Raw genomic sequence first — 25,092 nt, forward strand, 5'->3', positions numbered from 1 at the left:
ATTTTCATAGGTATGAACAAAATCTGAGTGGTCCAGACCTGTAGTAGTGAAACAATTCATCTGCTGTAATGCAAACATGAATGAATATTTCATTACTTAGAAGCATCTTTGGTTTTCAACTGACATAAATTACACGTCATAAGGTTATTTTGGTGGCTTAGTGGTTAGCAGTGTTGCCTCACAGCAAGGTCATGGGATCGATTCCCACCTGTAGCCTTTCTGTGTGGAGTTTGCATGTTCTCCCTGTGTTTGTGTGGGTTCCCTCTGGGTGCGCCAGTTTCCTCCCACATCCAAACACACGCAGGTTATGTGGATTGGACACTTTAAAAATTGTCCATAGGTGTGCGTGCGGGTGTCTATATGTGGCCCAAGATTGTGACCTGATCTTGGACAAGCGGTTGCATGTGAGTGTGTAAAAGTCTGCAATTTGCAATCCATCCATTTTCCATACACGCTTACTCCAATTAAAGGTCACAGTTACCCCCCACCCCCCAGAGCCTTTCCCAGTAGTCATAGAGCATGAGGCAGGGTACACCCTGGACAGGATGCCAGTCTGTCACAGGGCCACATGTAGACAACCATTCACACACACACACACAATTTAAAGTTTCCAGTTCACCTAGCCTGCATGTCTTTGGATGTGGGAGGAAGCCGGAGCATCCGGAAGGAACCCACATAAACCAGGAAGAACAAACTCCACACAGAAAAGGTGGGAAGCAATCCCATGATCTTCTTGCTGTGAGGCATCAGTGCTAACCACTAAGCCACCATGCCACCATTGCAATTTGCAATGTAGTTATAAACTTATTCACATAGCTTAATGGCATTATGAGGTCTGTTAGAAAAGTATCCGACCTTTTTATTTTTTTCAAAAACCTGATGGATTTGAATCGTGTGCTTGCATGAGCCAACCTTGAACCTTCGTGCGCATGCGTGAATTTTTTCACGCCTGTCGGTTGCGTCATTTGCTTGTAAGCAGCCTTTGTGTGAGGATGAGTGGAGTCTCTCGTCATTTTTTCTTTGCGGAACGTCCACACCTCGTCCACAATTTCTTGGATAGTCACATGACTGAAAAGCCACCGTAAGCCGTCTGAATCTTCCGAATGGTGGAAGAGCTGGGCATGTCACAACATGTCCTGTGAGGCTTCAACTTAGTGGCGCTTCGTGCCGATGAATTTCGCTGCAACTCTTCATGGCAAAATCTTCTGTCACAGTGGAATGTGCCGAAAAAGTGCTGATGTCCACCTCTTCCACAATTTCTTGGATAGTCACACGACGGTCCCACATCACCACAGCATTCACTTTGGAAATGATCTGGTCATTTCAGCATGTTGATGGCCGCCCGGAGCGTGGCTCGCTCTCCACCGTTGTGCGGACGTCTTTAAACCAGTTGTACCGCTCCTTAATCTGTGTGATGCCCATAGGATCGTCACCAAAAGCCGTCTGAATAATCCGAATGGTTTCCACCTGGCTGTCGCCCAGTTTCTGGCAAATTTTGATGCAGTCGTGCTGCTCCAGTCGTTCCGCCATTTTCCTTGCAAAGAAAAAACGACAAGACACTACATCCATCCTCACACAAAGGCTGCTTACAAGCAAATGATGCAACCGACAGGCGTGAAAAAAAATCATGCATGCGCACGAAGGTTCAAGGTTGGCTCATGCAAGCACACGTGATTCAAATCCATCAGGTTTTTGAAAAAATAAAAAGGTCGGATACTTTTCTAACAGACCTCGTAAAATACATTAAGATATAAAGGGGAAGTATGCAGTGCTCAAACTGAGTGTCACTGATCAGTGCAGAAACATTAAACCACACTTAAAACTAAGCCACTTACAGTTTTTGCCAACTGCTTACACCCAAAAAGCGAATGCTTAGACTAAAACTTGAATCCAAAACTTCTTGTAATAACAGCTAAATCACAATGTGACAATACCTTAAAAACATTTTCTGCTTTGCATGTTGCTTGCAAGTCCTCAACTCAGTTGTTGCAGATTATTACATGCAGTTTCCTACATTAGCCACTGAACTCAAAGATAAAATATCATATCACTTTTAATAAAAATGCTAAACACATATGGTTATTGAAAATACTTATGCATACATCTGAAAACACTCACACAGAAAACTCACCACCAATCAGTCTGACCTTTGGCACTACAAATAGAGCTCAGGTGAGATATTTTGTTAAATCTGCAATCATGGAGATGATAAGACCCAGAGAAAGAGGACAAGGAAGACAAAGAGAGATACATGGACAAGGACAATGACAAAGAAGAACAAGAAGGAGAAATGTTTCAGATGAAATATTGACCAACTTTGGTGGACCATGTGAAGAACCACAGCCTCACACTGAGGGAAGCTGGACAAAGGGTTCACCCAAACCTCAGCTGCCACACAGTGGATAGACAGTACTGTCAAGTGCAATGTCATTCTGATATTGGTGTGTGTGTGTCTGTGTGAATGGGTGATACTGATGGAAAAGCGCTGTATAAATGCAGTCCATTTATCATTCTGATGTTACCGTGCCATGTAAGTGTAAAGTACAGTACTGTCAACACGTTTTCATTGTTCTGATTTGTGTTTTGAATTTGAACTGTACAGTACTCTATCTTTCTTTAGGTATTTGTAAGAAATGTCTATTTCTTTGTAAAAACAAAACAAAACAAAAAAAAACAGGGAAATAACACTTTTGTTGCTGAATACTGTAACTTTCAGCTCTTGTTTGAGAAAAAGTAAATAACATTTTTTTGACTTCAGTGTTTTGTGTAAAACACATCAGTGTGTTGCTGTTGATTTGAAAGTGTTTCAAAATGGTGCATGTGTGTATCATTTTGTTGCTAAAATGACATTTTAAAAGGGATTGATAGGTTTGATTGTAGGGTTTCATTTTGACAGAGCTGTGAGGGGTTGGACAAGTGTTGTGTCTTATCTTGCTTGTGTGTCAAGTTTTGACACAGTGAGCCAAATTTTGCAAAATGTGTGTAAGCAATTGGCAAAAACTGTAATATTCTGTTCATCTCTGTAGCGGTGAGATACTGACCATTGACCCTCTCCCATGGCAGACAGCGAAAGCCATAATGTAATGAAATGTTCTGAAATCCATTTTTATGTCGAACCATTACTTATTTATCAGTGACAGAGCCCAGCCCTCATGAGGTGAAACTGCAAAAAAGTGTCATGCTTATTTTTTCCCCCCATTTGATGGTTTAGCAGATCCCTTAATTCCACTTTTTATCCTGTTCACAATTCCAGATTTAAAGTTTATTCTGACAGTGGTACATCATTTTACAGTTACTGAAGTAACTCTTCAGAAATAAAGTATCTGTCTGGTGCTGCTGATCCCGGTGCTCAGATTGGTCACCTCTGATAGCAGGTTCAGCAGGTTTACACGTGTAATTTATGAAATTATCTGGATTTCCGAGTGTTTATGTGAACTGGCATACTGTATATGGCACGCTCATATCAGTCCATTGTACTAAAAACATACAAGACATTTGAGAGGTTCAAGAAAATGTTCTTGCACTGAACCCAACGGTGTATCCACATTGAATCCACTACAGCGAAACTGAAGAAAATACTAAAACAATCAGGAAAACAAACTACTATGACAGAGGTCTCAAACCGGTTCCAGAAAGGGCCGAGAGGGTGCAGGCTTTCTGTGCAGCCACCCACTCCAGCAGGTGATTTCACTGATTAACTGATTTCACCTGTTCAAAGTGATGTTAATCAGTGAAATCACCTGCTGGAGTGGGTGGCTGCACAGAAAGCCTGCACCCTCTCGGCCCTTTCTGGAACCGGTTTGAGACCTCTGTACTATGATTTTATATTTCAGCTCAGACATGTTTTTTCAGGGGGTAGTTGAGTTTATTTCTGCCTAACAGACTTACGATTTCCAAATGTAGTGGCTGCACTCTGCGTTGTGTTGTTATGACTTCGCTCCCCTCAGGACGCGAACTCACGAGCTCCGGCGTGGGAGTCGGACTCTCTAACCAGAAGGCTAAAACCCAGGGCACCTTGTGACCAGAGAATCCTTTTGAGCTGTTGGGAATGAGGTTTACTAACTACATCTGCTCAGCGACACCTGCTGGCCTCCGTTACACAAAGACATCTGGTTGCCCATGAGCAAGCAAACTTCAAATGTGACATCCAATGACATTTTGCAGCACAATAAGGTAATGGTCAGCAGATAGCAGCTGATTTTTAAATGATTTTGAGCTCACTTCCTGATTTTTTTTAAGGTTACTAAGGGAGTTTCTCTTCTTTTTTTTTTGTCTTTTCTTCCCCATCCTGATTTCCCCACTCATCTTGGGATTTCCCTGCACTTTAGACCTCACTGCTTTGAGCTATACTTAGACCTGTGAATGGCACAAAATTTCACTTACATTTATAACACGGCATCAAAATAACAGCTTTTTAAGTGATTGCATAAAAACCCCTCTGCAGGTCACACACACCCGTCTCCATCACAACTTCTGAGAAATACATATTTCATTCTAATAGAGAATTTCACATCATCTCACTCCTAAATGTCTGCTGTTTTGTTGTGATCGTGTTCCAGGTCCGGGCTGTCAGACAGTTTTGTCTGGTTGTAAAGTAGCTGCAGCGGAAAAAACATCACAGAGCTGCTTGGTGACTCACAGTGAGATCATGAGTTTATTCCACATGTTTGGGACTTGTGTGGAGGAAAGGTCACCGACTAGACGAACAGCAGATGGCGATGTGTGCTCACATTCTGACACCAAGCAGCCCTGATCTTGTGCAGCACACTTTTTTATTCCAGCTGGTGAATTATAGCCGCTGAGCGCCGCTGCAGGAATTAATCTGTAGAATTATGCGCACAGGGGACAAGATGGAATGAAAACCTGCAGACTGTTGTAGCCCCCCTCAGAGAAGGTGTTTTTTTTTTTTTTATTAATCCCTGCTGTGAATGCTGCTCTCTCCGTGTACGACACGACGCCTTGATCAACAGCTGCTCCGACATGAATCAAAAGGTCATCCAATTACCAAATGCGCAGTCTCATTTGCATTGGAATAAATGTCAGTGTGGTTCATCGTTTGACTCATCACTCAGAGCTAAAGGTTTTAGAGTACTATCCCAACACCCACGCCCTCCACGATATCTTTGATTTATTTTTTATTTTGTGGTTTTTAGCAGTTATAATACATCTTTCAAACTGTAACATCATTTGCAAACCAAAACACGACCAACCTATCCGTGCGTAATTACGCACAGGTCTTAATGTTTGTCTCAGATGAATTATGCTGAATAAAGACACGAGTCACCTTACGTTAAATTGGCCCTAGGGTACTACTGAAAGGTGCATGTGTGCTCTTTATTTTTTAAGGGTGTGAGTGCATATTTGTGAGGCGTCTGAACGCATAGAGTGATGATAATGATAATTATAATAATAACAACATTGTGTGTGTGTTTGTGGTGTGTGTGTGAGGCGCTGCAGCGTGTGCTCGCCCACGGGGTGGTGGGTCACAGAGTCTCCTTTTGTCCTCTGACACGCGTCGGGGACGCACTGAGTCAAACGCGGCGTGTGCCGGTGTCAGCCGGACCACGACTGCTTTCGGGTCACTTGACCTAAAAGTATCGCTGTGCCGGGTCAGGGCAAAAGCCTGCAGACTCCTAACAGGCAGGGCGTTGGATAACAGTCTAACAGTGACACGCGCGCAGGTGCACCCGCAACAAGCTGTTTATCAAGTGCAACAAACCGAGACTAGAGGGAAATTTTCGATTAGCTAAATATAACACACAAGTGTTTCCGTGAACTGGGAAAGTCCAGCAGTCCTTCCTGATGTTTTACATGACAATGAATTCGCTGCTCTTTTTCACTTAAAGTTCGGTGATTTATTTGTCCCGACATGTTCCATTCGTGCGCAACCGACTGATTGGCGCCCGGCGGCACTTGTTTTTTATGCCATCACTTCAATGCGCATCGCCGTTTATGACAACATCAAAGCACTGTGCTAAATTAAGACGTTCCCTACTTTCTCAAGAACTGGCCGAAATGAGCTTTTGTTTTCCTCTCAGAGTTCTGGACTTTGAGCTTTTCCACACTGTGCTCATGTTGGATGTTTGACAAGGACTCGGTGTAGGGGGCGCAGGTGGGGCGGGGAGCGGGGGGGGATTTCTTGAAAATGTTTTAATCTTAACTCACGTGGGGTTGTCAACATGATCACCGGGGACTTTTGCTTTCCTCTCTCCGGTTTACTCTGAGCCAATAACATGAGGCAGCAGCGGAAAACACCGCCCCTTGCCGAGAAACTACGCTGCCTGCCTTATAAAACCACCCACAGCTTATTCCGAGCTCAGAATAACACGAGACAGCGCTTCGGAACACACTGACACAACCCGGTTCTATTCGCTGCAACGTCACGATCGCCTTTTGGATTACAATTATGACTCTTGAAGAGGTCCAACAACAAGAGAGCCCGATGGAAAACGCAGACAGGTAGGGTGTTTTGCGCACGGACGCAGCGCCGAAGCAGACTGTTTGAAACGATTTGTGCAGATTCCTGACGGTGCGTTTTGTTGTGTGAAGGGTGCTCAGTGCAGGCGCTGCCCTGGAGGAGCTGCTGGTGGCTGCCAAGAAGCAAGAATCCCTGACAGTCGGAGTTTACGAGTCCGCCAAAGTGATGAATGTGTAAGTGTTGCAGGATTTTATTCTTTTCTCTTTTTATACTTAAAGCGCAACTTAAAAAATGTTGGAGTTGTGGATCCTAACGCGGTCCTCGTCGGGTTTCTTCTCCACAGTGACCCGGACAGCGTGGCATTCTGCGTCTTGGCCACGGATGAAGAGTACGAGTGGGACATCGCGCTGCAGATCCACTTCACCCTCATCCAGGCCTTCTGCTTCGACAACGACATCAACGTGTGTGCGCGTCAACGACATCGAACGTCTGGCTGACCTGGTGGGCGCCGACGAGACCGGCGAGCCCAAGGACGCGCACTGCATTCTCGTCACGGTACGTTTCCCACGCGCGCGCTCTCACGAGGAGCCGGCAGCGCGTGGCGTGACTCATGCACGTCGTCACTACCCGCGTGTCTGCGCAACATCTAATCATGTGCCTGCTTCTTTTTGTTGGTTGGTTTTTTTTTTCCAGAGCCCCAGCGCCGACCCGTGGAAGCATCCGGCTCTGGAGCAGCTGGCTCTGTTCTGTGACGAGAGCCGCAGCGTGTGTGACTGGGTTCCTGCCATCACGCTGCCCGAGCGCTGACCTGACGACCTCCTGCAAAACGCTTCACGGTGTTGAAGATGATGAAGAGGAAGGAAAAAAAAGGAGCTGGGCTTCAGGTGGGCGTCAAGGCCTCGTCGGACTCATGTCTGGATTAAGAGGCTGCGGCTGCAGACCCTACGGGTGCATTCAGGGTTCTGGATTACCGTCAGGAAAAGGTGAAGTTCAGAGGTCAAGCGTGGACCTGGGTCAGGTGTTTGTGCACTGAATGACACTGAGGAGGTGGTGCAGCGCCTGCAGGAAAAGGTGGTGACCCTGATGATTGCCCTGGACAAAAAGAAGAAAAAAAAGTTTTGGGGGTACAACCAGGAGGAGAAAGAGACTGTGCAAGAAATGGACTTGTGTGAGTTTGGAGGCTCCTGGGGTCGTGGGAAAGAGACAAAGAAGAGAGACAGCAGGCCCCAGGAAGGAATCCAAGATGAATACACAGACTTTAGTTTTCTTTCCCAAAGCAGCTACACCAGGAGGAATAACCAGAGACTTTTGCTTGCAAATCCTGAGCTGCTTCTTGAAAAGTCTGCATTTTCGCAGATGATGACATATATAAATATATTTTTTACTGTAAAATGTGCAAACAATTCAAATCTCACTTTGAAATGTACATTTTTTTTCTATAGTTGTGAATAAATCTTTGAAACCAAACAGTTCTTGTCCGACAAATTATTTCTCTGTGGTATGCAAGTGGGTTTAGTAAATGCTTATCTAGCCATGGGAAGCAGCAGCAGCAGACTGTAAAGAGACAGAAATACCAGGAAATGCTGCTTCACAGTAATCAGTTGCATATTTTAAAAGCTGCAAGATAAGAAGGAGGTGGCTTACAGAAAGCAAGATAGAGTGACTTGGTGCCTGAGAGCAAGAGAGAGAGAGAGAGAGAGAGCAGAGCAGTTACAGCATAAAAAAGATTACGGCATGCACTCTTTCCGTGCACTGACCTGTTACTGCTCACAGAGCAGCTGATTTACCCCACAGCTTTGCACAATAGCTGCAGACCGAAATCAGGCCTGCAGCAGAGTGCTTACTTTAGATTTCTGTGCAATGGGCTGGTATAGTGTGCACCAATAACCTGTTACATCCCATCTTGCTGCAAGTTGCATGAATGGAGGGTGCACTTTAATAAATTTGGCAATTTGTTTTTTGCAGATAAATACACAATTCCAGGAAAAAACCCTGTGCACATACACACACACATACAAAATAAATAAATAAAAGACTATATGCATGTGTGGATTTGAAGTCCTGTATCTATGTGCATACACAGGTTTAATTTTAATTTGACCACGTTAGTCCCATTGAGATCAAAACCTCTTTTGCAAGGGAGATCTGGACAATTACAAAGTTTTCAGTTCACCAAACTGCATGTCTTTAAATGTGGGACGACGCAAACACACCGAGAACATGCAAGCTCCACACAGAAAGGTCACAAGTGGGAATCAAACCTGTGACCTTCTTGCTGTGAGGCAACAGTGCGAACCAGTAATCCACTGTGCTGCCAAGTTGCCAGGTTGAGCTCATCAAAATCAGATAGGATAGGAAGGATATCAGAGATGAGGTGGAGTTCAAGGAAGGCCTTGTGATTAATGTTGAGTACAACTGACAGTAAGACCAGCCCACATCAAAGGAAGGAGAGTTCAGAGGAACTCGCTTGTTTTTACAGACACCACCGCACTCTCCAGCCAACCGCTGGTCATACTCTGCACTCACCTTTTAGCACACAAGTGCAGGCACGCGCACATAGCACACATGCACGTCACGCATCCCTCTCGGTGAGAAGTAATTCTTCAACTTTCTAAGAACAGAGGAAGCTCTCGTAGACTCATACGACGAGAACGCTTCTGGAAAGGGGATTTCTGTGGAAACCGAGACCTGCTTTGGAAGGTACATGGCAGATTCACAGTTCACTTAAAAAGACATGAAACTCAAACAAACACTCAAAGCTATAGTTGGACTCGCATCAGAAAGTTATGCGAGAAAGTAATACTGTAAAAACTCACTGATACATTAGTGCAGCTCATTAAGTTTCATGTTGTCCTGACAAGGACGTTGACATACAGGAGTAATCTGGTCTTTCCATTTTCTGGATAATATTCTGCACCATTGTCCCCAAGCGTACAACTACTTTGCACAAATGCTTACCCCTTGGTTACATTAGCTACAAGCAACAGAGGCAACGCAAGGAGCTGCCGTTGTCGCGATGCCGCCAGCTAGGTGGGGCCAAACTAGACGACAGATGCATTTTATGCAAATGATGAGTGATGTGAGACAGCGACTGCCAATCCAAGTTAAAGTAGCCTGACCAGCCTCATGTTGGTCACTCACTCAAACAAAATAATCCAAGATGGCAAAATATGAGCCAAAACAGCAGTATTTCTGTATAAACCTGTTAAAGTTAAGATGAAATAAACATTTATACGAGGTCTGTTAGAAAAGTATCGGACCTTTTTATTTTTTTCAAAAACCATATGGATTTGAATCACGTGTGATTGCATCAGCCAAGCTTGAACCTTTGTGCGCATGCGTGAGTTTTTTCACGCCTGTCGTTGCGTCATTCGCCTGTGAGCAGGCTTTGTGTGAGCAGTGGTCCACCCCTCTCGTCGTTTTTTTTTATTGCGAATAATGTCTGAACGATTTGGAGCTTTGCTGCATCAATTTTTTCCAGAAACTGTGAAAGACTTCCAGGTGGACACCGTTCGGAAAATTAATATGGCTTTCAGGGACGATTTTGTGGGGATTACACAGATTAAGGAGTGTTACTGCTGCTTTAAGGACGGCCCACAACTGCTGAGAGCGCGCTCCGAGCGCCGATCGACAGGCTGACACCCCGCTGAAACAACCAGATCATTTCCAACGTGAAGGCTTTGTTGATCCAGGATGTCGTCTGACTTTCACAAAAAGGCAGAGGAGACATGGACATCAGCACTTTTTCGGCACATTCCAATGTTACAGGAGTTTTTTTTCATGGAAAGAAAAGCGGAGGATTGCGCCACCGTGCCGTTCATGGCGCGGGACAAAACCACCTCCGTGTTGGTCTCACAGGACGCTTTCAGATGGCTTCTGGTTGCTTTTCAGTCATGTGATTATCCGAGAAATTGAGCATGAGCTGGACATGCCCCAACATGTCCTGTGAGGCTTCATCATGGCGTTGCTTTACACCATGCGGCTCCACCCTACCCTAACCCTAACCCTAACCCTAACCTCTTATGCAGCTGAATAAACCTAACCATTTTAAAAATGTTAAAAAGCAGCTGGTCCTAAAAAAGCCTGATCCTCTCAGATCTCATCAACTAGCAGAGTGGGTCCTGGTTAGTACTTGGATGGGGGGACCTCTTAGGAAGACCAGGGCTGTGTTTGGGTTCTCCGGTAAAACTGGAGTGGATCAGGAAGGGGATCTGGTTGTAAAACTTGTGCCAAATCCCAGTGCGGTCTGTGTGGGATCTGCACTTTTGTAACACACTAAAAAAAATAAATGAAACATTAACATGCACAAACACAAACATTTCAGTGGAAACTACATTTTGTCAGTTTTCTGAAATTTGAAAGGCTGTCCAGCTTTAACAATTCCTCAATATGTCCATTCTAAATGGATTTGACATTTCAAGGTTGGCGCAAGGTCATAGGTCATGCTAGCAATAGAAATGGGTTTACAATTCAGTATTATAAACCACAGGTGTATCTTTAACCGGTTTCACTGACATAGCTATCCTAGATAGCCACTAAGCATTGGGCTAAAAGCTTGACCTTGTCTTGTAACTTTGACTTCAAATTATTTGATTAAAAATCATAACACTTTATCCTTGGCTGGTCCTCAATTATTGCACCACGTTTGGTCAAAATTGGATCAAAATTCCAGGATTTTTTTTTTATTCATAGGCAGATGGAAGGTTGGACAAACAGGACAACAACCAATATCACCTCGAGCAATAATTCTGTCTGCAAGTGTAATACACATGGAGACAAACAATTCTCAGACGTGGTGTGCAAGGAAAAAAACAAAACAAAAAACAGATAGCATTGGGCAAATTGAGCAATTGGGGTTGCTCAGTTTGTATTTTTGTTCTGTAGAAAAGTACCAAATCTCAGAACTAAGAATATGAGCAGCAAGGTCTGAAGGTGCATCTGTAATCACTTTACCATATGCAGATCTATGATTTTGGACTGGCACTGGTGCAATGGAGCACGGGCAGCTAGTTTTTCAGGAACACAGGAGTACAGACAATACAAGTCACACATTCTGAGTTACTACAGTCTGAATTTACATCCAATTAGAATTCACTGACTGTTTCAGTTTCCATCGTGTTCAAGTAAACATCATCCAAAACATCAATGACTTGCTGAAAAATATGTGAGTATGGGGCAAAATCACAAGACCATACTGAGCTTGACAGCTAATCACTCACACTTCAGACTCACAACAGACCCCCAACAGGAGAGAAGATCTCCCATAGACGCTATTAAATTCTGATGTTCAAACACAAGTAATCTGAATGTCAAATTCTAGTCAACAAATGTATCAGCAATATCACCAGTCAGTGGGTGAATGACTGATGACACAAAACCTGCACGCCAAAGTTCAACTTTGTCGGAAGCCGGTATTGCACATGCAATAACGAAAATACAATCCGGCACGGGGAAATTTCAGTCAGCGACACCACAATCCAATAGGTTACTGGGTCAGTGCCTGACTACAGCTGTGTGTTAAAGTGCAAAATGCTTTTATCAGGACATTTTATTATTAGGGGCATTTAAGTTCACTGTAACTCTAATTAACCAAGTTTGTTTATTGGTCTGCACATTGGCAAAGCTTGTCATAGCAGGATTATTGTTTTCACTGATCTCTCTCTCTCTCTCTCTCTCTCTCCTCTCTCTCTCTCTCATCCTTCTCTCTCTCTCTCTCTCTCTGTGGACCTGGACAAGGTAATTCAAAAGTGGCTGGGATGGATTTCCTTCAAGCTTGGTGGGAATATTACTTGGATAGATAACTAAAAAATGATTTGATTTTGAAGTAGTTTGGTCAAACATAGTCCACTCCCCCTCGCCTGCTTCCTTTTTTATATATCTCAACAACCAACGAGCCAAGATGGATCAACTTGGTGGAAATATTACTTGGGTAGATATTTAGTGGCGAGTAAACTTTGGAGTAGTTTGGTCAAAGATTAATGAAATCATGGTCCAAAAAAGATCTTTTTGTTTTTGTATAGTTCAACAACCGAGAAGCCTATATGGATGATCTAAAACATATATTGACCAGCAATATATTTGTGATTGATTGGTATGAATGACCCCACAGTAAAGTCAGACAGAAGTCATGACAAAGTCATAAACGTTCAGGTCTTCTTTAGAAAATCCTCCTCAATACCACTTCATCATGAAGCTGTATATCTGGTGATGTAATATGCAAACAGTACTACAATACATAATAATAGGATGATAGATGTGTGTGTGTGTGTGAATTCAAGTTTATGTCTTAGACCATGACATCATAATACATACTGTATTTTGCTGTCAAGGCAGCAGAAGGCCTTTCACCGAGAAGTATAGCCAATTTGTTGTTGTCTGCAGTGTCTCCAAACTTTTTTTTTTTTTAATTTAAGGAAGAAAGAACCGTCTCTGCCTGACACTGACCACATATTGTTTGCTCCTTGGCAGCTAGGGTGGTCCACTGGCAGGTTGTGGTCACTGAGCTTGTACTTGGTCAGGATTTGCCCTCTGTGTTGTCTGACAAAGACACAATACTCTGCCAGTTCAGCTTCTCTTTTCAGGTTCGGATAGGTATTCATTCTGCTTTGGTTGGGAAATTGGTTTGTCCAGTGTTTCCAAATAGTCTTCTTTTGCTTGATTGATGGTTTAGTTCGCTCTAATTGGTGTTTGAGAAGCAGAGCTGGACTGAGCTTGGACGTTTTATGACGATTTGTTATTGAGTTAGTGTGCTTGAGTACCAGCTGGCTCAGAGCTTTCAATTTTACAATTTATTTTTCAATTTATTTTCATTTATATAGCGCCAAATCCAACAGAGTTGCCTCAAGGCGCTTCACACAAGTAAGGTCTAACCTTACTAACCCCCAGAGCAACAGTGGTAAGGAAAAACTCCCTCTGAGGAAGAAACCCTCAAGCAGACCAGACTCAAAGGGGTGACCCTCTGCTTGGGCATACTACTGACAAAAACTGCAAAACAATTCACAAAATGAATATACAGAAAGCTGTTGGTGCACAGGACAGAGGATCTCCAGCACAGATACCACACCCATCTCTGGATGGAGCTGCACCTTAAACAGAGAGAAAAAACAGAATCAAGCATCAGAAAGACAACAAATACAGTATAATTTGGCAGCATTAAACAAGAAAACAGGAAATACTAAGGTGATCTCCAGCCACTAGCCCTGAGCTTCATTAAAAGACCCAGAATTTAGGTAAAGTTGAGGCCGCAGCATGTTTTCCAATAAAATGAATTAAAAGAGTGAAAAGCGTAGAACTATACTATGCCAGTATGCTAGCCATATGAAAGGGAAAATAAGTGCATCTTAAGTCTGGACTTGAAAGCCTCCACAGAATCTGACTGTTTTATTGACACAGGGAGATCATTCCACAGAACAGGGGCATGGTAAGAGAAAGCTCTGTGACCCGCAGACTTCTTATTCACCCTAGTAGCAGAACCTTAAAATCTGATCTCACTGGGACAGGAAGCCAGTGAATGGATGCCAAAATGGGTGTAATGTGATCGAACTTTCTGCTTCATGTCAGAAGTCTGGCTGCAGCATTTTGAACCAATTGGAGAGCCCTAATGCTAGACTGAGGTAAACCAGAAAATAAAACATTGCAGTAGTCCAATCTAGAAGAGATAAACGCATGGATCAGGGTCTCAGCATCAGCCATAGACAGGATGGGACGAATCCTCACTATGTTTCGCAAGTGGAAGAAAGCAGTCCTCATAATATTTCTAATGTGGAGGCCAAAGGACAACATAAGATCAAAAATTACCCCAAGGTTTCTCACTTTGTCCGTGTGATGTATGACACAGAAGCCTAGGCTAAGCGTTAACTGGTCAAATTGATGCCGATGTCTCACTGGACCAAGAACCATTTTCAGTCTTGTAAGGTTTTATGTGGATGAGATGACCACAGTTATCGGCATGTATAACTGAGTATCATCAGCATAGCAGTGAAAGGTAATCCCAAAATACCATAATATGTGCCCAAGGGGTACTATATAAAGGGAGAAAAGCAGGGGGCCTAAGACGGACCCCTGTGGAACCTCAAATTTCATGTCACTAAGGTTAGAGGTAGTGTTACTCTACAGAACACAGTGAGAACGACTTAGTGTTACTCTACAGAACACAGTGAGAACGACTGGTCAAGTATGACGTCAACCATGCAAGGGCACTCCCAGTAATCCCAAAATGATTTCCCAGCATATCGAGTAGAATATGATGAACCACAGTATCAAATGCAGCACAAGAACCATAGTGGTGTCCAAATCCATTGCAAGCAGAAGATCATTCACCACTTTAGTGAGAGCCATCTCTGTGGAATGATATTTTCTGAAAGCAGACTGCAGTGACTCAAAGAGATTATTCTCAGTAAGGATAGTCCAAGAGCTGCTGTGAAACCACTTTTTAAAGCAACATTTTAAAGCAAAATGATAGATTTTATATCGGCTGATAGTTTTTCAGTACACTAGGGTCAAGATTAGGTTTCTTAAGTAATGATTTAATCACTGCAGATTTGAAACATTTACGAACAGATCCAGAAGTTAAAGAAAGATTAATAGTTTCCAGCACAGTTGGCCCAAGAGTGGGCCACAGGTCCTTAAACAGTTTTGTTGGTATAGGATCAAATAGACAGGTTGTGCTTTTTGTTGACGTTACGAGTTTCGTCAGCATGCCTAGAGAGATACTCTCAAATTCTATAAATCTATGTAATACCTCAGTAGTGGAGCCCACCTCAATAGTAGGGTGTAGTGGCTGGGTTAAGCCATGCTGGGATATGTTTAACCTAATGTCTTCTATTTTCTTCTCAAAGTAATCCAGGAAATCTTGTGCTGTAAAATGAGAGCGAACTACAGGTGGTTGTCCATGAATAAGTCAAATCAAATCAAATCAAATCAATTTTATTTATATAGCGCCAAATCACAACAAACAGTTGCCCCAAGGCGCTTTATATTGTAAGGCAAGGCCATACAATAATTACGGAAAAACCCCAACGGTCAAAACGACCCCCTGTGAGCAGGCACTTGGCAACAGTGGGAAGGAAAAACTCCTTTTAACAGGAAGAAACCTCCAGCAGAACCAGGCTCAGGGAGGGGCAGTCTTCTGCTGGGACTGGTTGGGGCTGAGGAGAGAACCAGGAAAAGACATGCTGTGGAGGGGAGCAGAGATCAATCACTAATGATTAAATGCAGAGTGGTGCATACAGAGCAAAAAGAGAAAGAAACACTCAGTGCATCATGGGAACCCCCCCCAGCAGTCTAAGTCTATAGCAGCATAACTAAGGGATGGTTCAGGGTCACCTGATCCAGCCCTAACTATAAGCTTTAGCAAAAAGGAAAGTTTTAAGCCTAATCTTAAAAGTAGAGAGGGTGTCTGTCTCCCTGATCTGAATTGGGAGCTGGTTCCACAGGAGAGGAGCCTGAAAGCTGAAGGCTCTGCCTCCCATTCTACTCTTACAAACCCTAGGAACTACAAGTAAGCCTGCAGTCTGAGAGCGAAGCGCTCTATTGGGGTGATATGGTACTATGAGGTCCTTAAGATAAGATGGGACCTGATTATTCAAAACCTTATAAGTAAGAAGAATTTTAAATTCTATTCTAGAATTAACAGGAAGCCATTGAAGAGAGGCCAATATGGGTGAGATATGCCTCTCCTTCTAGTCCCTGTCAGTACTCTAGCTGCAGCATTTTGAATTAACTGAAGGCTTTTCAGGGAACTTTTAGGACAACCTGATAATAATGAATTACAATAGTCCAGCCTAGAGGAAATAAATGCATGAATTAGTTTTTCAGCATCACTCTGAGACAAACCTTTCTAATTTTAGAGATAATGCGCAAATGCAAAAAGCAGTCCTACATATTTGTTTAATATGCACATTGAATGACATATCCTGATCAAAATGACTCCAAGATTTATCACAGTATTACTAGAGGTCAGGGTAATGCCATCCAGAGTAAGGATCTGGTTAGACACCATGTTTATAAGATTTGTGGGGCCAAGTACAATAACTTCAGTTTTATCTGAGTTTAAAAGCAGGAAATTAGAGGTCATCCATGTCTTTATGTCTGACGAGATACTCTATCTCACTTATAGAGTTTAGGTAGCTACTCTGCACTGTGTTGGTATATGGCATTAGAGAACATAAAGAAGGAATCATATCCTTAAACCTAGTTACAGCGCTTTCTGAAAGACTTCTAGTGTAATGAAACTTATTCTCCACTGCTGGTAGTCCATCAAGTAGTAAATGTTATTAAGAAATGATCAGACAGAAGGGAGTTTTCAGGAAATACTGTTAAGTCTTCAATTTCCATACCATAATTCAGAACAAGATCTAAGATATGATTAAAGTGGTGGGGACTCATTTACATTTTGAGCAAAGCCAATTGAGTCTAATATAGATTAAATGCAGTGTTGAGGCTGTCATTCTCAGCATCTGTGTGGATGTTAAAATCGCCCACTATAATTATCTTATCTGAGCTAAGCACTAAGTCAGACAAAAGGTCTGAAAATTCACAGAGAAACTCACAGTAACGACCAGGTGGACGATAGATAATAACAAATAAAACTGGTTTTTGGGACTTCCAATTTGGATGGACAAGACTAAGAGTCAAGCTTTCAAATGAATTAAAGCTCTGTCTGGGTTTTTTATTAATTAATAAGCTGGAATGGAAGATTGCTGCTAATCCTCCACCTCGGCCCGTGCTACGAGCATTCTGGCAGTTAGTGTGACTCGGGGTGTTGAGTCATTTAAACTAACATATTCATCCTGCTGTAACCAGGTTTCTGTAAGGCAGAATACATCAATATGTTGATCAATTATTATATCATTTACTAACAGGGACTTAGAAGAGAGAGACCTAATGTTTAATAGACCACATTTAACTGTTTTAGTCTGTGGTGCAGTTGAAGGTGCTATATTATTTTTTCTTTTTGAATTTTTATGCTTAAATAGATTTTTACTGGTTATTGGTGGTCTGGGAGCAGGCACCGTCTCTACGGGATGGGGTAATGAGGGGATGGCAGGGGAGAGAAGCTGCAGAGAGGTGTGTAAGACTACAACTCTGCTTCCTGGTCCCAACCCTGGATAGTCACGGTTTGGAGGATTTAAGAAAATTGGCCAGATTTCTAGAAATGAAGCTGCTCCATCCACTGGACTATAAGTCCCATGGACATACAGGTATGTTAACATGAAAAGTTCAGATGATAATATTGTGACGGCTACCGTTTTCGGATGCATATTTCACCAGTCGCAACTTGTAATCTGCAGAGTATGATTTTCTTTTTGGTGGCATTTTTTCGGGCCTTCTCCGTTGTCTTGTTATGTTATCAGTAACGTTAAAATTTTTATTTTTATGGTAGTCAGAAGTCGCAGGAACAGTCACACAAGCCTCGAGTGCCCTCTCGTGAGCTGCATTTTACCTACAGATATGTTTGTATTTTGCGGACCACATTGCGAGCCGAACCATGCAGCGCCTACCTGCGCAGCTCATGACCACCCAGCGGTGTCGATCCAGCTCCTTCCAAGTGCAGACGCTAATCCTCCGCCGTCGCTCAGTGCTCCCATGCAGCTCTCAGCGTCAACTCTGCTCACACTGATATCCAAGGGTTGAAGCTGTCTTGTTAGCCGTCCCGGAATAACACCATGTTCGTCTGCTTCAAACGCTTTTCACAATCATCGACGCCGCCAGCTCCTTCCAAGTGCACACGCTAATCCTCCGCCGTCGCTCACCCAATGCTCCCACGCAGCTCTCAGCGTCAACTTAAACACTCTGCTCACATTGATATCCAAGGGTTGAAGCTGTTCTGTTCGCCATGCCGGAATAACAGCAAGCCCGTGTTCGTCAGCTTCACACGCTGTGGGTGAGGTGAGGAATACGCGTCCAACGTTCTGTTCTCTGATTGGTTATCGCGACCAGCGTGAACTATAGGATGGCCGTCATACTACAGTGCCCATGATGCCTTGCATTTCCTTTTCTGGTGGCCATTTTAAAACATAGATCGACTCTGTCACGTAAAATTGTTTTGTTACAGTAAATTAATTGAGATCCTACCGGTATATTTTTCATTTATAAGTCGCACCGGAGTATAGGTCGCACCCCCGGCCAAAACATGTAAAAAGTGCGACTTATAGTCCGGAAAATACGGTAAATGGCTGTTTGTTTGCTTCGTACAGATCCTTGGTAGAACAACTGAGGAAGCTGCAGGCGATGGTGAAAATGTCAACATTGAAGGCAAGCACAACCAGCACCTGTGTCATGGTGAGGGTCACAACACAATGATCCTCCAGTTGCCCAGAGTGTTGACTCACTGACATCAATCAATCAATCAATTTTATTATATAGCGCCAAATCACAACAAACAGTTGCCCCAAGGTGCTTTATATTGTAAGGCAAGGCCATACAATAATTACGTAAAAACCCCAACGGTCAAAACGACCCCCTGTGAGCAAGCACTTGGCGACAGTGGGAAGGAAAAACTCCTTTTTAACAGGAAGAAACCTCCAGCAGAACCAGGCTCAGGGAGGGGCAGTCTTCTGCTGGGACTGGTTGGGGCTGAGGAGAAAACCAGGAAAAAGACATGCTGTGGAGGGGAGCAGAGATCAGTCACTAATGATTAAATGCAGAGTGGTGCATACAGAGCAAAAGAGAAAGAAACACTCAGTGCATCATGGGAACCCCCCAGCATCTAAGTCTATAGCAGCATAACTAAGGGATGGTTCATGGTCACCTGATCCAGCCCTAACTATAAGCTTTAGCAAAAAGGAAAGTTTTAAGCCTAATCTTAAAAGTAGAGAGGGTGTCTGTCTCCCTGATCTGAATTGGGAGCTGGTTCCACAGGAGAGGAGCCTGAAAGCTGAAGGCTCTGCCTCCCATTCTACTCTTACAAACCCTAGGAACTACAAGTAAGCCTGCAGTCTGAGAGCGAAGCACTCTGTTGGGGTGATATGGTACTATGAGGCCCCTAAGATAAGAGGGACCTGATTATTCAAAACCTTATAAGTAGAAGAAGAATTTTAAATTCTATTCTAGAATTAACAGGAAGCCAATGAAGAGGGCCAATATGGGTGAGATATGCTCTGTCCTTCTAGTCCCCGTTAGTACTCTAGCTGCAGCATTTTGAATTAACTGAAGGCTTTTCAGGGAACTTTTAGGACAACCTGATATAATGAATTGCGATAGTCCAGCCTAGAGGAAATAAATGCATGAAATGTGAAACATGATTAGTTTCACATGATGATTGTTTTAATCCTGTCATTTCACATAATGTCAGCTTTTCTCTCTCGCCTTTGTTTTGCCCTGTAGGTGTTCCTCCTGTCTTTCTGCCTCATTTTCCCTTCAGTCAATCCGTTTGGCAACACACAGAACAAAAAGAGTTCTACACCCCCTCCTCCAGTAAGTTTTTTGGTGATAGATCAGCATATGTTCATGCCAGCCAAGGAGTTCTGCTTGTTAGCGGGATGAGTCACAAATTAAAGAACTGTGGAATATTAAAAAAAAATAAAATTGTGGCCTCAGCTTAGTGTGAATTTCTAATTTGTCTAGTTATATCAGTAGTTATTCTCAAAATGTTGTCATGTAATTGTTACAGAGTCTGACTGAGACATTAGTTGTGTGATGTCAGTATATTGAGGATTTAGCTGTTTTTAATCATATGCTATATACAGTAGTGTTCAGAATAATAGTAGTGCTATGTGACTAAAAAATTATTCCAGGTTTTGAGTATATTTCTTATTGTTACATGGGAAACAAGGTACCAGTAGATTCTCACAAATCCAACAAGACCAAGCATTCATGATTTGCACACTCTTAAGGCTATGAAATTGGGCTATTAGTAAAAAAAAAAACGTAGAAAAGGGGTGTTCACAATATAGTAGTGTGGCATTCAGTCAGTGACTTTGTCAATTTTGTGGAACAAACAGGTGTGAATCAGGTGTCCCCTATTTAAGGATGAAGCCAGCACCTGTTGAACATGCTATTCTCTTTGAAAGCCTGAGGAAAATGGGACGTTAAAGACATTGTTCAGAAGAACAGTGTAGTTTGATTAAAAAGTTGATTGGAGAGGGGAAAACTTATACACAGGTGCAAAAAAATATAGGCTGTTCATCTACAATGATCTCCAGTGCTTTAAAATGGACACAAAAAACAAAACAAAAAAAAAACCAGATGCGTTGGAGTTACCTGTAAGTGCTGTGACGGTTAGAAGACGCCTGTGTGAAGCTAATTTATTTGCAAGAATCCTCCACAAAGTCCCTCTGTTAAATAAAAGACATGTGCAGAAGAGGTTACAATTTGCCAAAGAACACATCAACTGGCCTAAAGAGAAATGGAGGAATATTTTGTGGACTGATGAGAGTAAAATTGTTCTTTTTGGGTCCAATGGCCGCAGACAGTTTGTGAGACAACCCCCAAACTCTGAATTCAAGCCACAGTTCACAGTGTAGGCAATGAAGCATGGTGGTGCAAGCACCATGATATGAGCATGTTTCTCCTACTATGGTGTTGGGCCTATATATCGCATACCAGGTATCACGGATCAGTTTGGATATGTCAAAATACTTGGAAGAGGTCATGTTGCCTTATGCTGAAGAGGACATGCCCTTGAAATGGGTGTTTCAACAAGACAATGACCCCAAGCACACTAGTAAACAAGCAAAATCTTGGTTCTAAACCAACAAAATGAATGCCTCGCAGATGTAAAGAAATCATGAAAAACTGTGGTTATACAACTAAATACTAGTTTAGTGATTCACAGGATTGCTAAAAAAAAGCAGTTTGAACATAATAGTTTTGAGTTTGTCGTGTCAACAGCAGATGCTACTATTATTGTGAACACCCCCTTTTCTACTTTTTTTTCCTAATAGTCCAATTTCATAGCCTTAAGAGTGTGCATATCATGAATGTTTGGTCTTGTTGGATTTGTGAGAATCTACTGAATCTACTGGTACCTTGTTTCCCATGTAACAATAAGAAATATACTCAAAACCTGGATTAATCTTTTTAGTCACATAGCACTATTATTATTCTGAACACTACTGTATGTGTGGTATTAAAAGCACTCATATCTTTTTGTGTCCATCCATCAATCTGTCCTGAGCTACATGTTAGAAAAAGGGAGTTTACTTGTATAATAATATTAGGTCTGATTTTTGTACTGGACCTTGCCCTTATGTCCGTCGTATCAAACTAAAGAGATGGCAGTCCTCCTGGGTTTTTTTTGTATTTTTTTTTGGGGGGGTGCGGTAGGAATCACTTTGTTCGTCCATCCATCCATCCATGAGTTGTAAGCACAACTCTTCATAAACTGGCTGGTTGAGTTTACATGAAACGTCACACAATGGTAGCACACACATTTTTGTGTGTGTTTTATGCATCATATTTTTTCAATTGCATGTTTAAACAGAGAAGTTTGGTTCCTAAATACATTAGTTAATTTAGGTACTTAATCATATTAAAAAATCGGTCTGCCCTACCTTCACTGTGCACGCTTCATGAGCCGCGGGTCACCAATTATCACTTCGTTTTCTGCTTCAAACTGCACTTCAGTCATCATCTATCGCAATCATGTCCACATAAATTCAGCATTATTTCATCATAAAAGACGAGGAAAAGATCAGAGCGCTGCAGCTACATGAGCTGTTAGCTGATGTGTTCACTGCATGTCGGTCATTTCCAAAACGTCACTGAGGGCCCCTTTATATACAGTGCGAAGTTTTGTCGACGTCAGGGTTGATTACGGCGAAACGGTTTGAAATTAGCGCACCACGAACCATCGCGCCGACGGGCAGGTGTGCACGAACCCGGTGCAAGAGTTTGTGCATGTGCCCTGTGGGTTTTTTTTTTTTTTTTGAGCAGAAACGGTGCCAGTGCAGCACATGGTGCCGCCTTATGTGCTGTAAATACAAACCAGCCGGTACGTGTGGAACCACATCGTGCCGCTTATTTTGGAATAATTAAACAAATAACAAACAGCCGGTACCTGTGGGATCAAATCATGCCGGTTATATGGAATAATAATAATAAAATAAACAGCCCGTACCTGTGGAACCACATCGCGCCACTTATGTGGTATAAATAAAAACATTAAAACCAGCTGGTACCTGTGGAACCACATTGTGCCCCTTTTGTGGTACAAATAAAAACCAACCAGTATGTGTGGAACCACATTGTGCCCCTTTTGTGGTACAAATAAAAACCAACCAGTATGTGTGGAACCACATTGTGCCCCTTTTGTGGGTACAAATAAAAACCAACCAGTATGTGTGGAACCACATTGTTGCGGCTTATTTGGAATAATAAAAAAAAATAAAAACCAGCCGGTACCTGTGGAACCATATCGCGCTGCTTATGTGGAACAACACAAAAAAACAGCTGATACCTGTGGAACACGTCGCGCCGCGTAAAGAGAGAGAAACACCACTCACTGGACGCAAACTCGTGCCTTTCAAAAGCTCTGATTGCCAGTCAGCGACTTTACCACTGAGTTACAGAGCTGTTCTTTGAAAGCTGCGGGAATCTGCCTCATATCAGGAAGGACATGGAAGTATTACCAAAAAAAAAAAAATTAAATCACACACCATATAAAAACACCCCATTATCAAGCGAGCAATACAAATGTGATCCGTTCTGTTCTTCTTTAAATGACCAAAATGTTATTTGTGGAGGGCGAATTGGTAACATCCCAACAATTCTTCTTTGATGCAGTCATTTCCAGGACCTTACGCTCAGTGCCAGCAGAAAATATAGATGCCCTGAGCTACATCGACCCTGAAGAGGTCTTTGGGCCCAAGTGAGGTGGACAACGTTAAAGCCATCTTTGCCAGTGGTCAGAAGAACCACACACCGGACTACGAGAGGGTGGAACAGCCTGACTCGGAAACGGGTGTCAACAGCAACTCTTCTGCTGATTTCCCTAGTCCGGCTCCTGAGATGCAACCAGGGCCAGCCGGCGGGATTGGGCCGGTACAGGAAGGACCCGTCGATCAAAGTTGTGCGGTATGACATTTCAGGATCTAAAGACAACTGGATTGACCAGAAACCCAACAGCGTCAGTGATCTTACAACAGCACCGCTCTGATGAGATGTAAGAGTGGGATGTGAAGGGAAACCAGCAGAGGGAGCCATATTCCTAAAAAAAATTAGGTATCAGGGGTAGCCTATAATTAGAATACAAAAAAGAATGTCTGTCCCTACTCTTCCCTTCTGTCTGCCTCCTGATGTACTACTGTTACTTTGTTTGCACTTTGTTCCAATTTCCTTATTCTAGTGGTCAGACACAACTGAAGAGAGATTTTCATGCATTGGGGGAAATATTCGGACATTGTATTTATGGCGCTCACATGCAGAATCTTCTGATAAAGTACTGAATTTTGTTTTGCCACATGATTGAACCTCTATTACTACATAGATACATCATTGTTGTTTTTTACCACATTAAACAGGAGATTTTTCTCAGACAGTCTCCAACAGGTCCTGATGTTAATGCATCTCGGCCAGGAAAGAATGAAAATAAGTCGTCCATTAAGTCTGCACGGCCTAGGACATGCATAGAAAAGTTAATGAAGAGAAAAGGAAAAAAGAAAGAAAAAGGGTTGCTTGATCATCATTAGGGTGACCAAAGTGGTCATGTGACACCACTGAACATGCTTTAGCCATTGCAGGACATTTGGCCATTTAGACTTGTAAAGTTTCCCTTGTAGCAAGGGTAGCCATGCTTATTTTAATTTGAAATGTTTTTTTTGTTTTGTACAGTTTATCAAGCAAAGCAGATATTGTACCTCTGACTCCTCCCTGTTAGGCAGTCTGCCCTTCTGCAGAGCTTTTTCACCTGCATGGGACAGTTCTTATCTTTTTGTGTAAAATGTCAGAATCCCCAGGGCACCTTGGTGCTCAGGGTGAGCGGTCTGATTTATATTTCCACAGTAAGTCATCTTGCAGTATAATATGCTCAGAAATGTAAATGATCTGTCAGTGAGGCATTTTTTTTTTGTTACTGTCATTTGTAGAAGGAATCTAAGTTTTGTTTTATTATTTGTGTCATATCATGAGATTTTTAAGTGTTGATCATGTTTAAGAATGTGCTCTGACAATTGACAGTGTGGGAATGAAATGTAAATACAACAAATCATTGTAGTTCTTCTGTACATTTAAACTTGTAAGACATGTCTGCCCATCTATAATAAACATTTTTATATATGATCAAAGTGACCTGTAGAGTTTACTTTGGTGTGTGTTCAGTTAAAGCAGCATTGGTAGCACAGTAGATCTTGAAGCCCACCAGCACCCACTTTCAGTTTCATATGAGTCTGATTCTTTGAAATGCTCCAGTTTCCCTCACCTTCAAAACATGCAAACCCACCCTTCTCCCCAGCAAGATTTAGAGTTGTACCAGGCAGAACACTGGCATGTTAACACCAAATCAATGGGCTTCATGCAGCAACCACTTGTACTAACAGATTTCTTTGTAAATGGTATGAAATTTCAAAGAACTTCCCAATTTTCTCATATCTTGAGATATTTTCATAGGTATGAACAAAATCTGAGTGGTCCAGACCTGTAGTAGTGAAACAATTCATCTGCTGTAATGCAAACATGAATGAATATTTCATTACTTAGAAGCATCTTTGGTTTTCAACTGACATAAATTACACGTA

The 25,092-nt window shown here is 42.5% G+C and overlaps 1 protein-coding gene and 1 long non-coding RNA gene across 2 annotated transcripts; both read left to right on the top strand.

The window, feature by feature from the left end:
* Positions 1-6,238: 6,238 nt before the first annotated feature.
* gadd45ga (growth arrest and DNA-damage-inducible, gamma a) lies at positions 6,239-7,240 on the top strand. The gene is given in 5 exon segments (XM_034170556.1): positions 6,239-6,459; positions 6,550-6,651; positions 6,762-6,882; positions 6,884-6,973; positions 7,112-7,240. Coding segments are annotated over 5 exon segments (480 nt in total). The 5' UTR covers positions 6,239-6,406; the 3' UTR covers positions 7,226-7,240.
* Positions 7,241-18,562: 11,322 nt separating this feature from the next.
* On the top strand, positions 18,563-23,428 carry LOC117510731. Its single transcript, XR_004560804.1, has 3 exons — positions 18,563-18,700; positions 19,745-19,834; positions 23,144-23,428. It is a non-coding gene; the product is annotated as an uncharacterized LOC117510731 (long non-coding RNA).
* Positions 23,429-25,092: the final 1,664 nt, after the last annotated feature.

The sequence above is a fragment of the Thalassophryne amazonica genome, chromosome 5, assembly GCF_902500255.1.
Source record: "Thalassophryne amazonica chromosome 5, fThaAma1.1, whole genome shotgun sequence".
Classification (NCBI taxonomy): Eukaryota; Metazoa; Chordata; class Actinopteri; order Batrachoidiformes; family Batrachoididae; genus Thalassophryne; species Thalassophryne amazonica.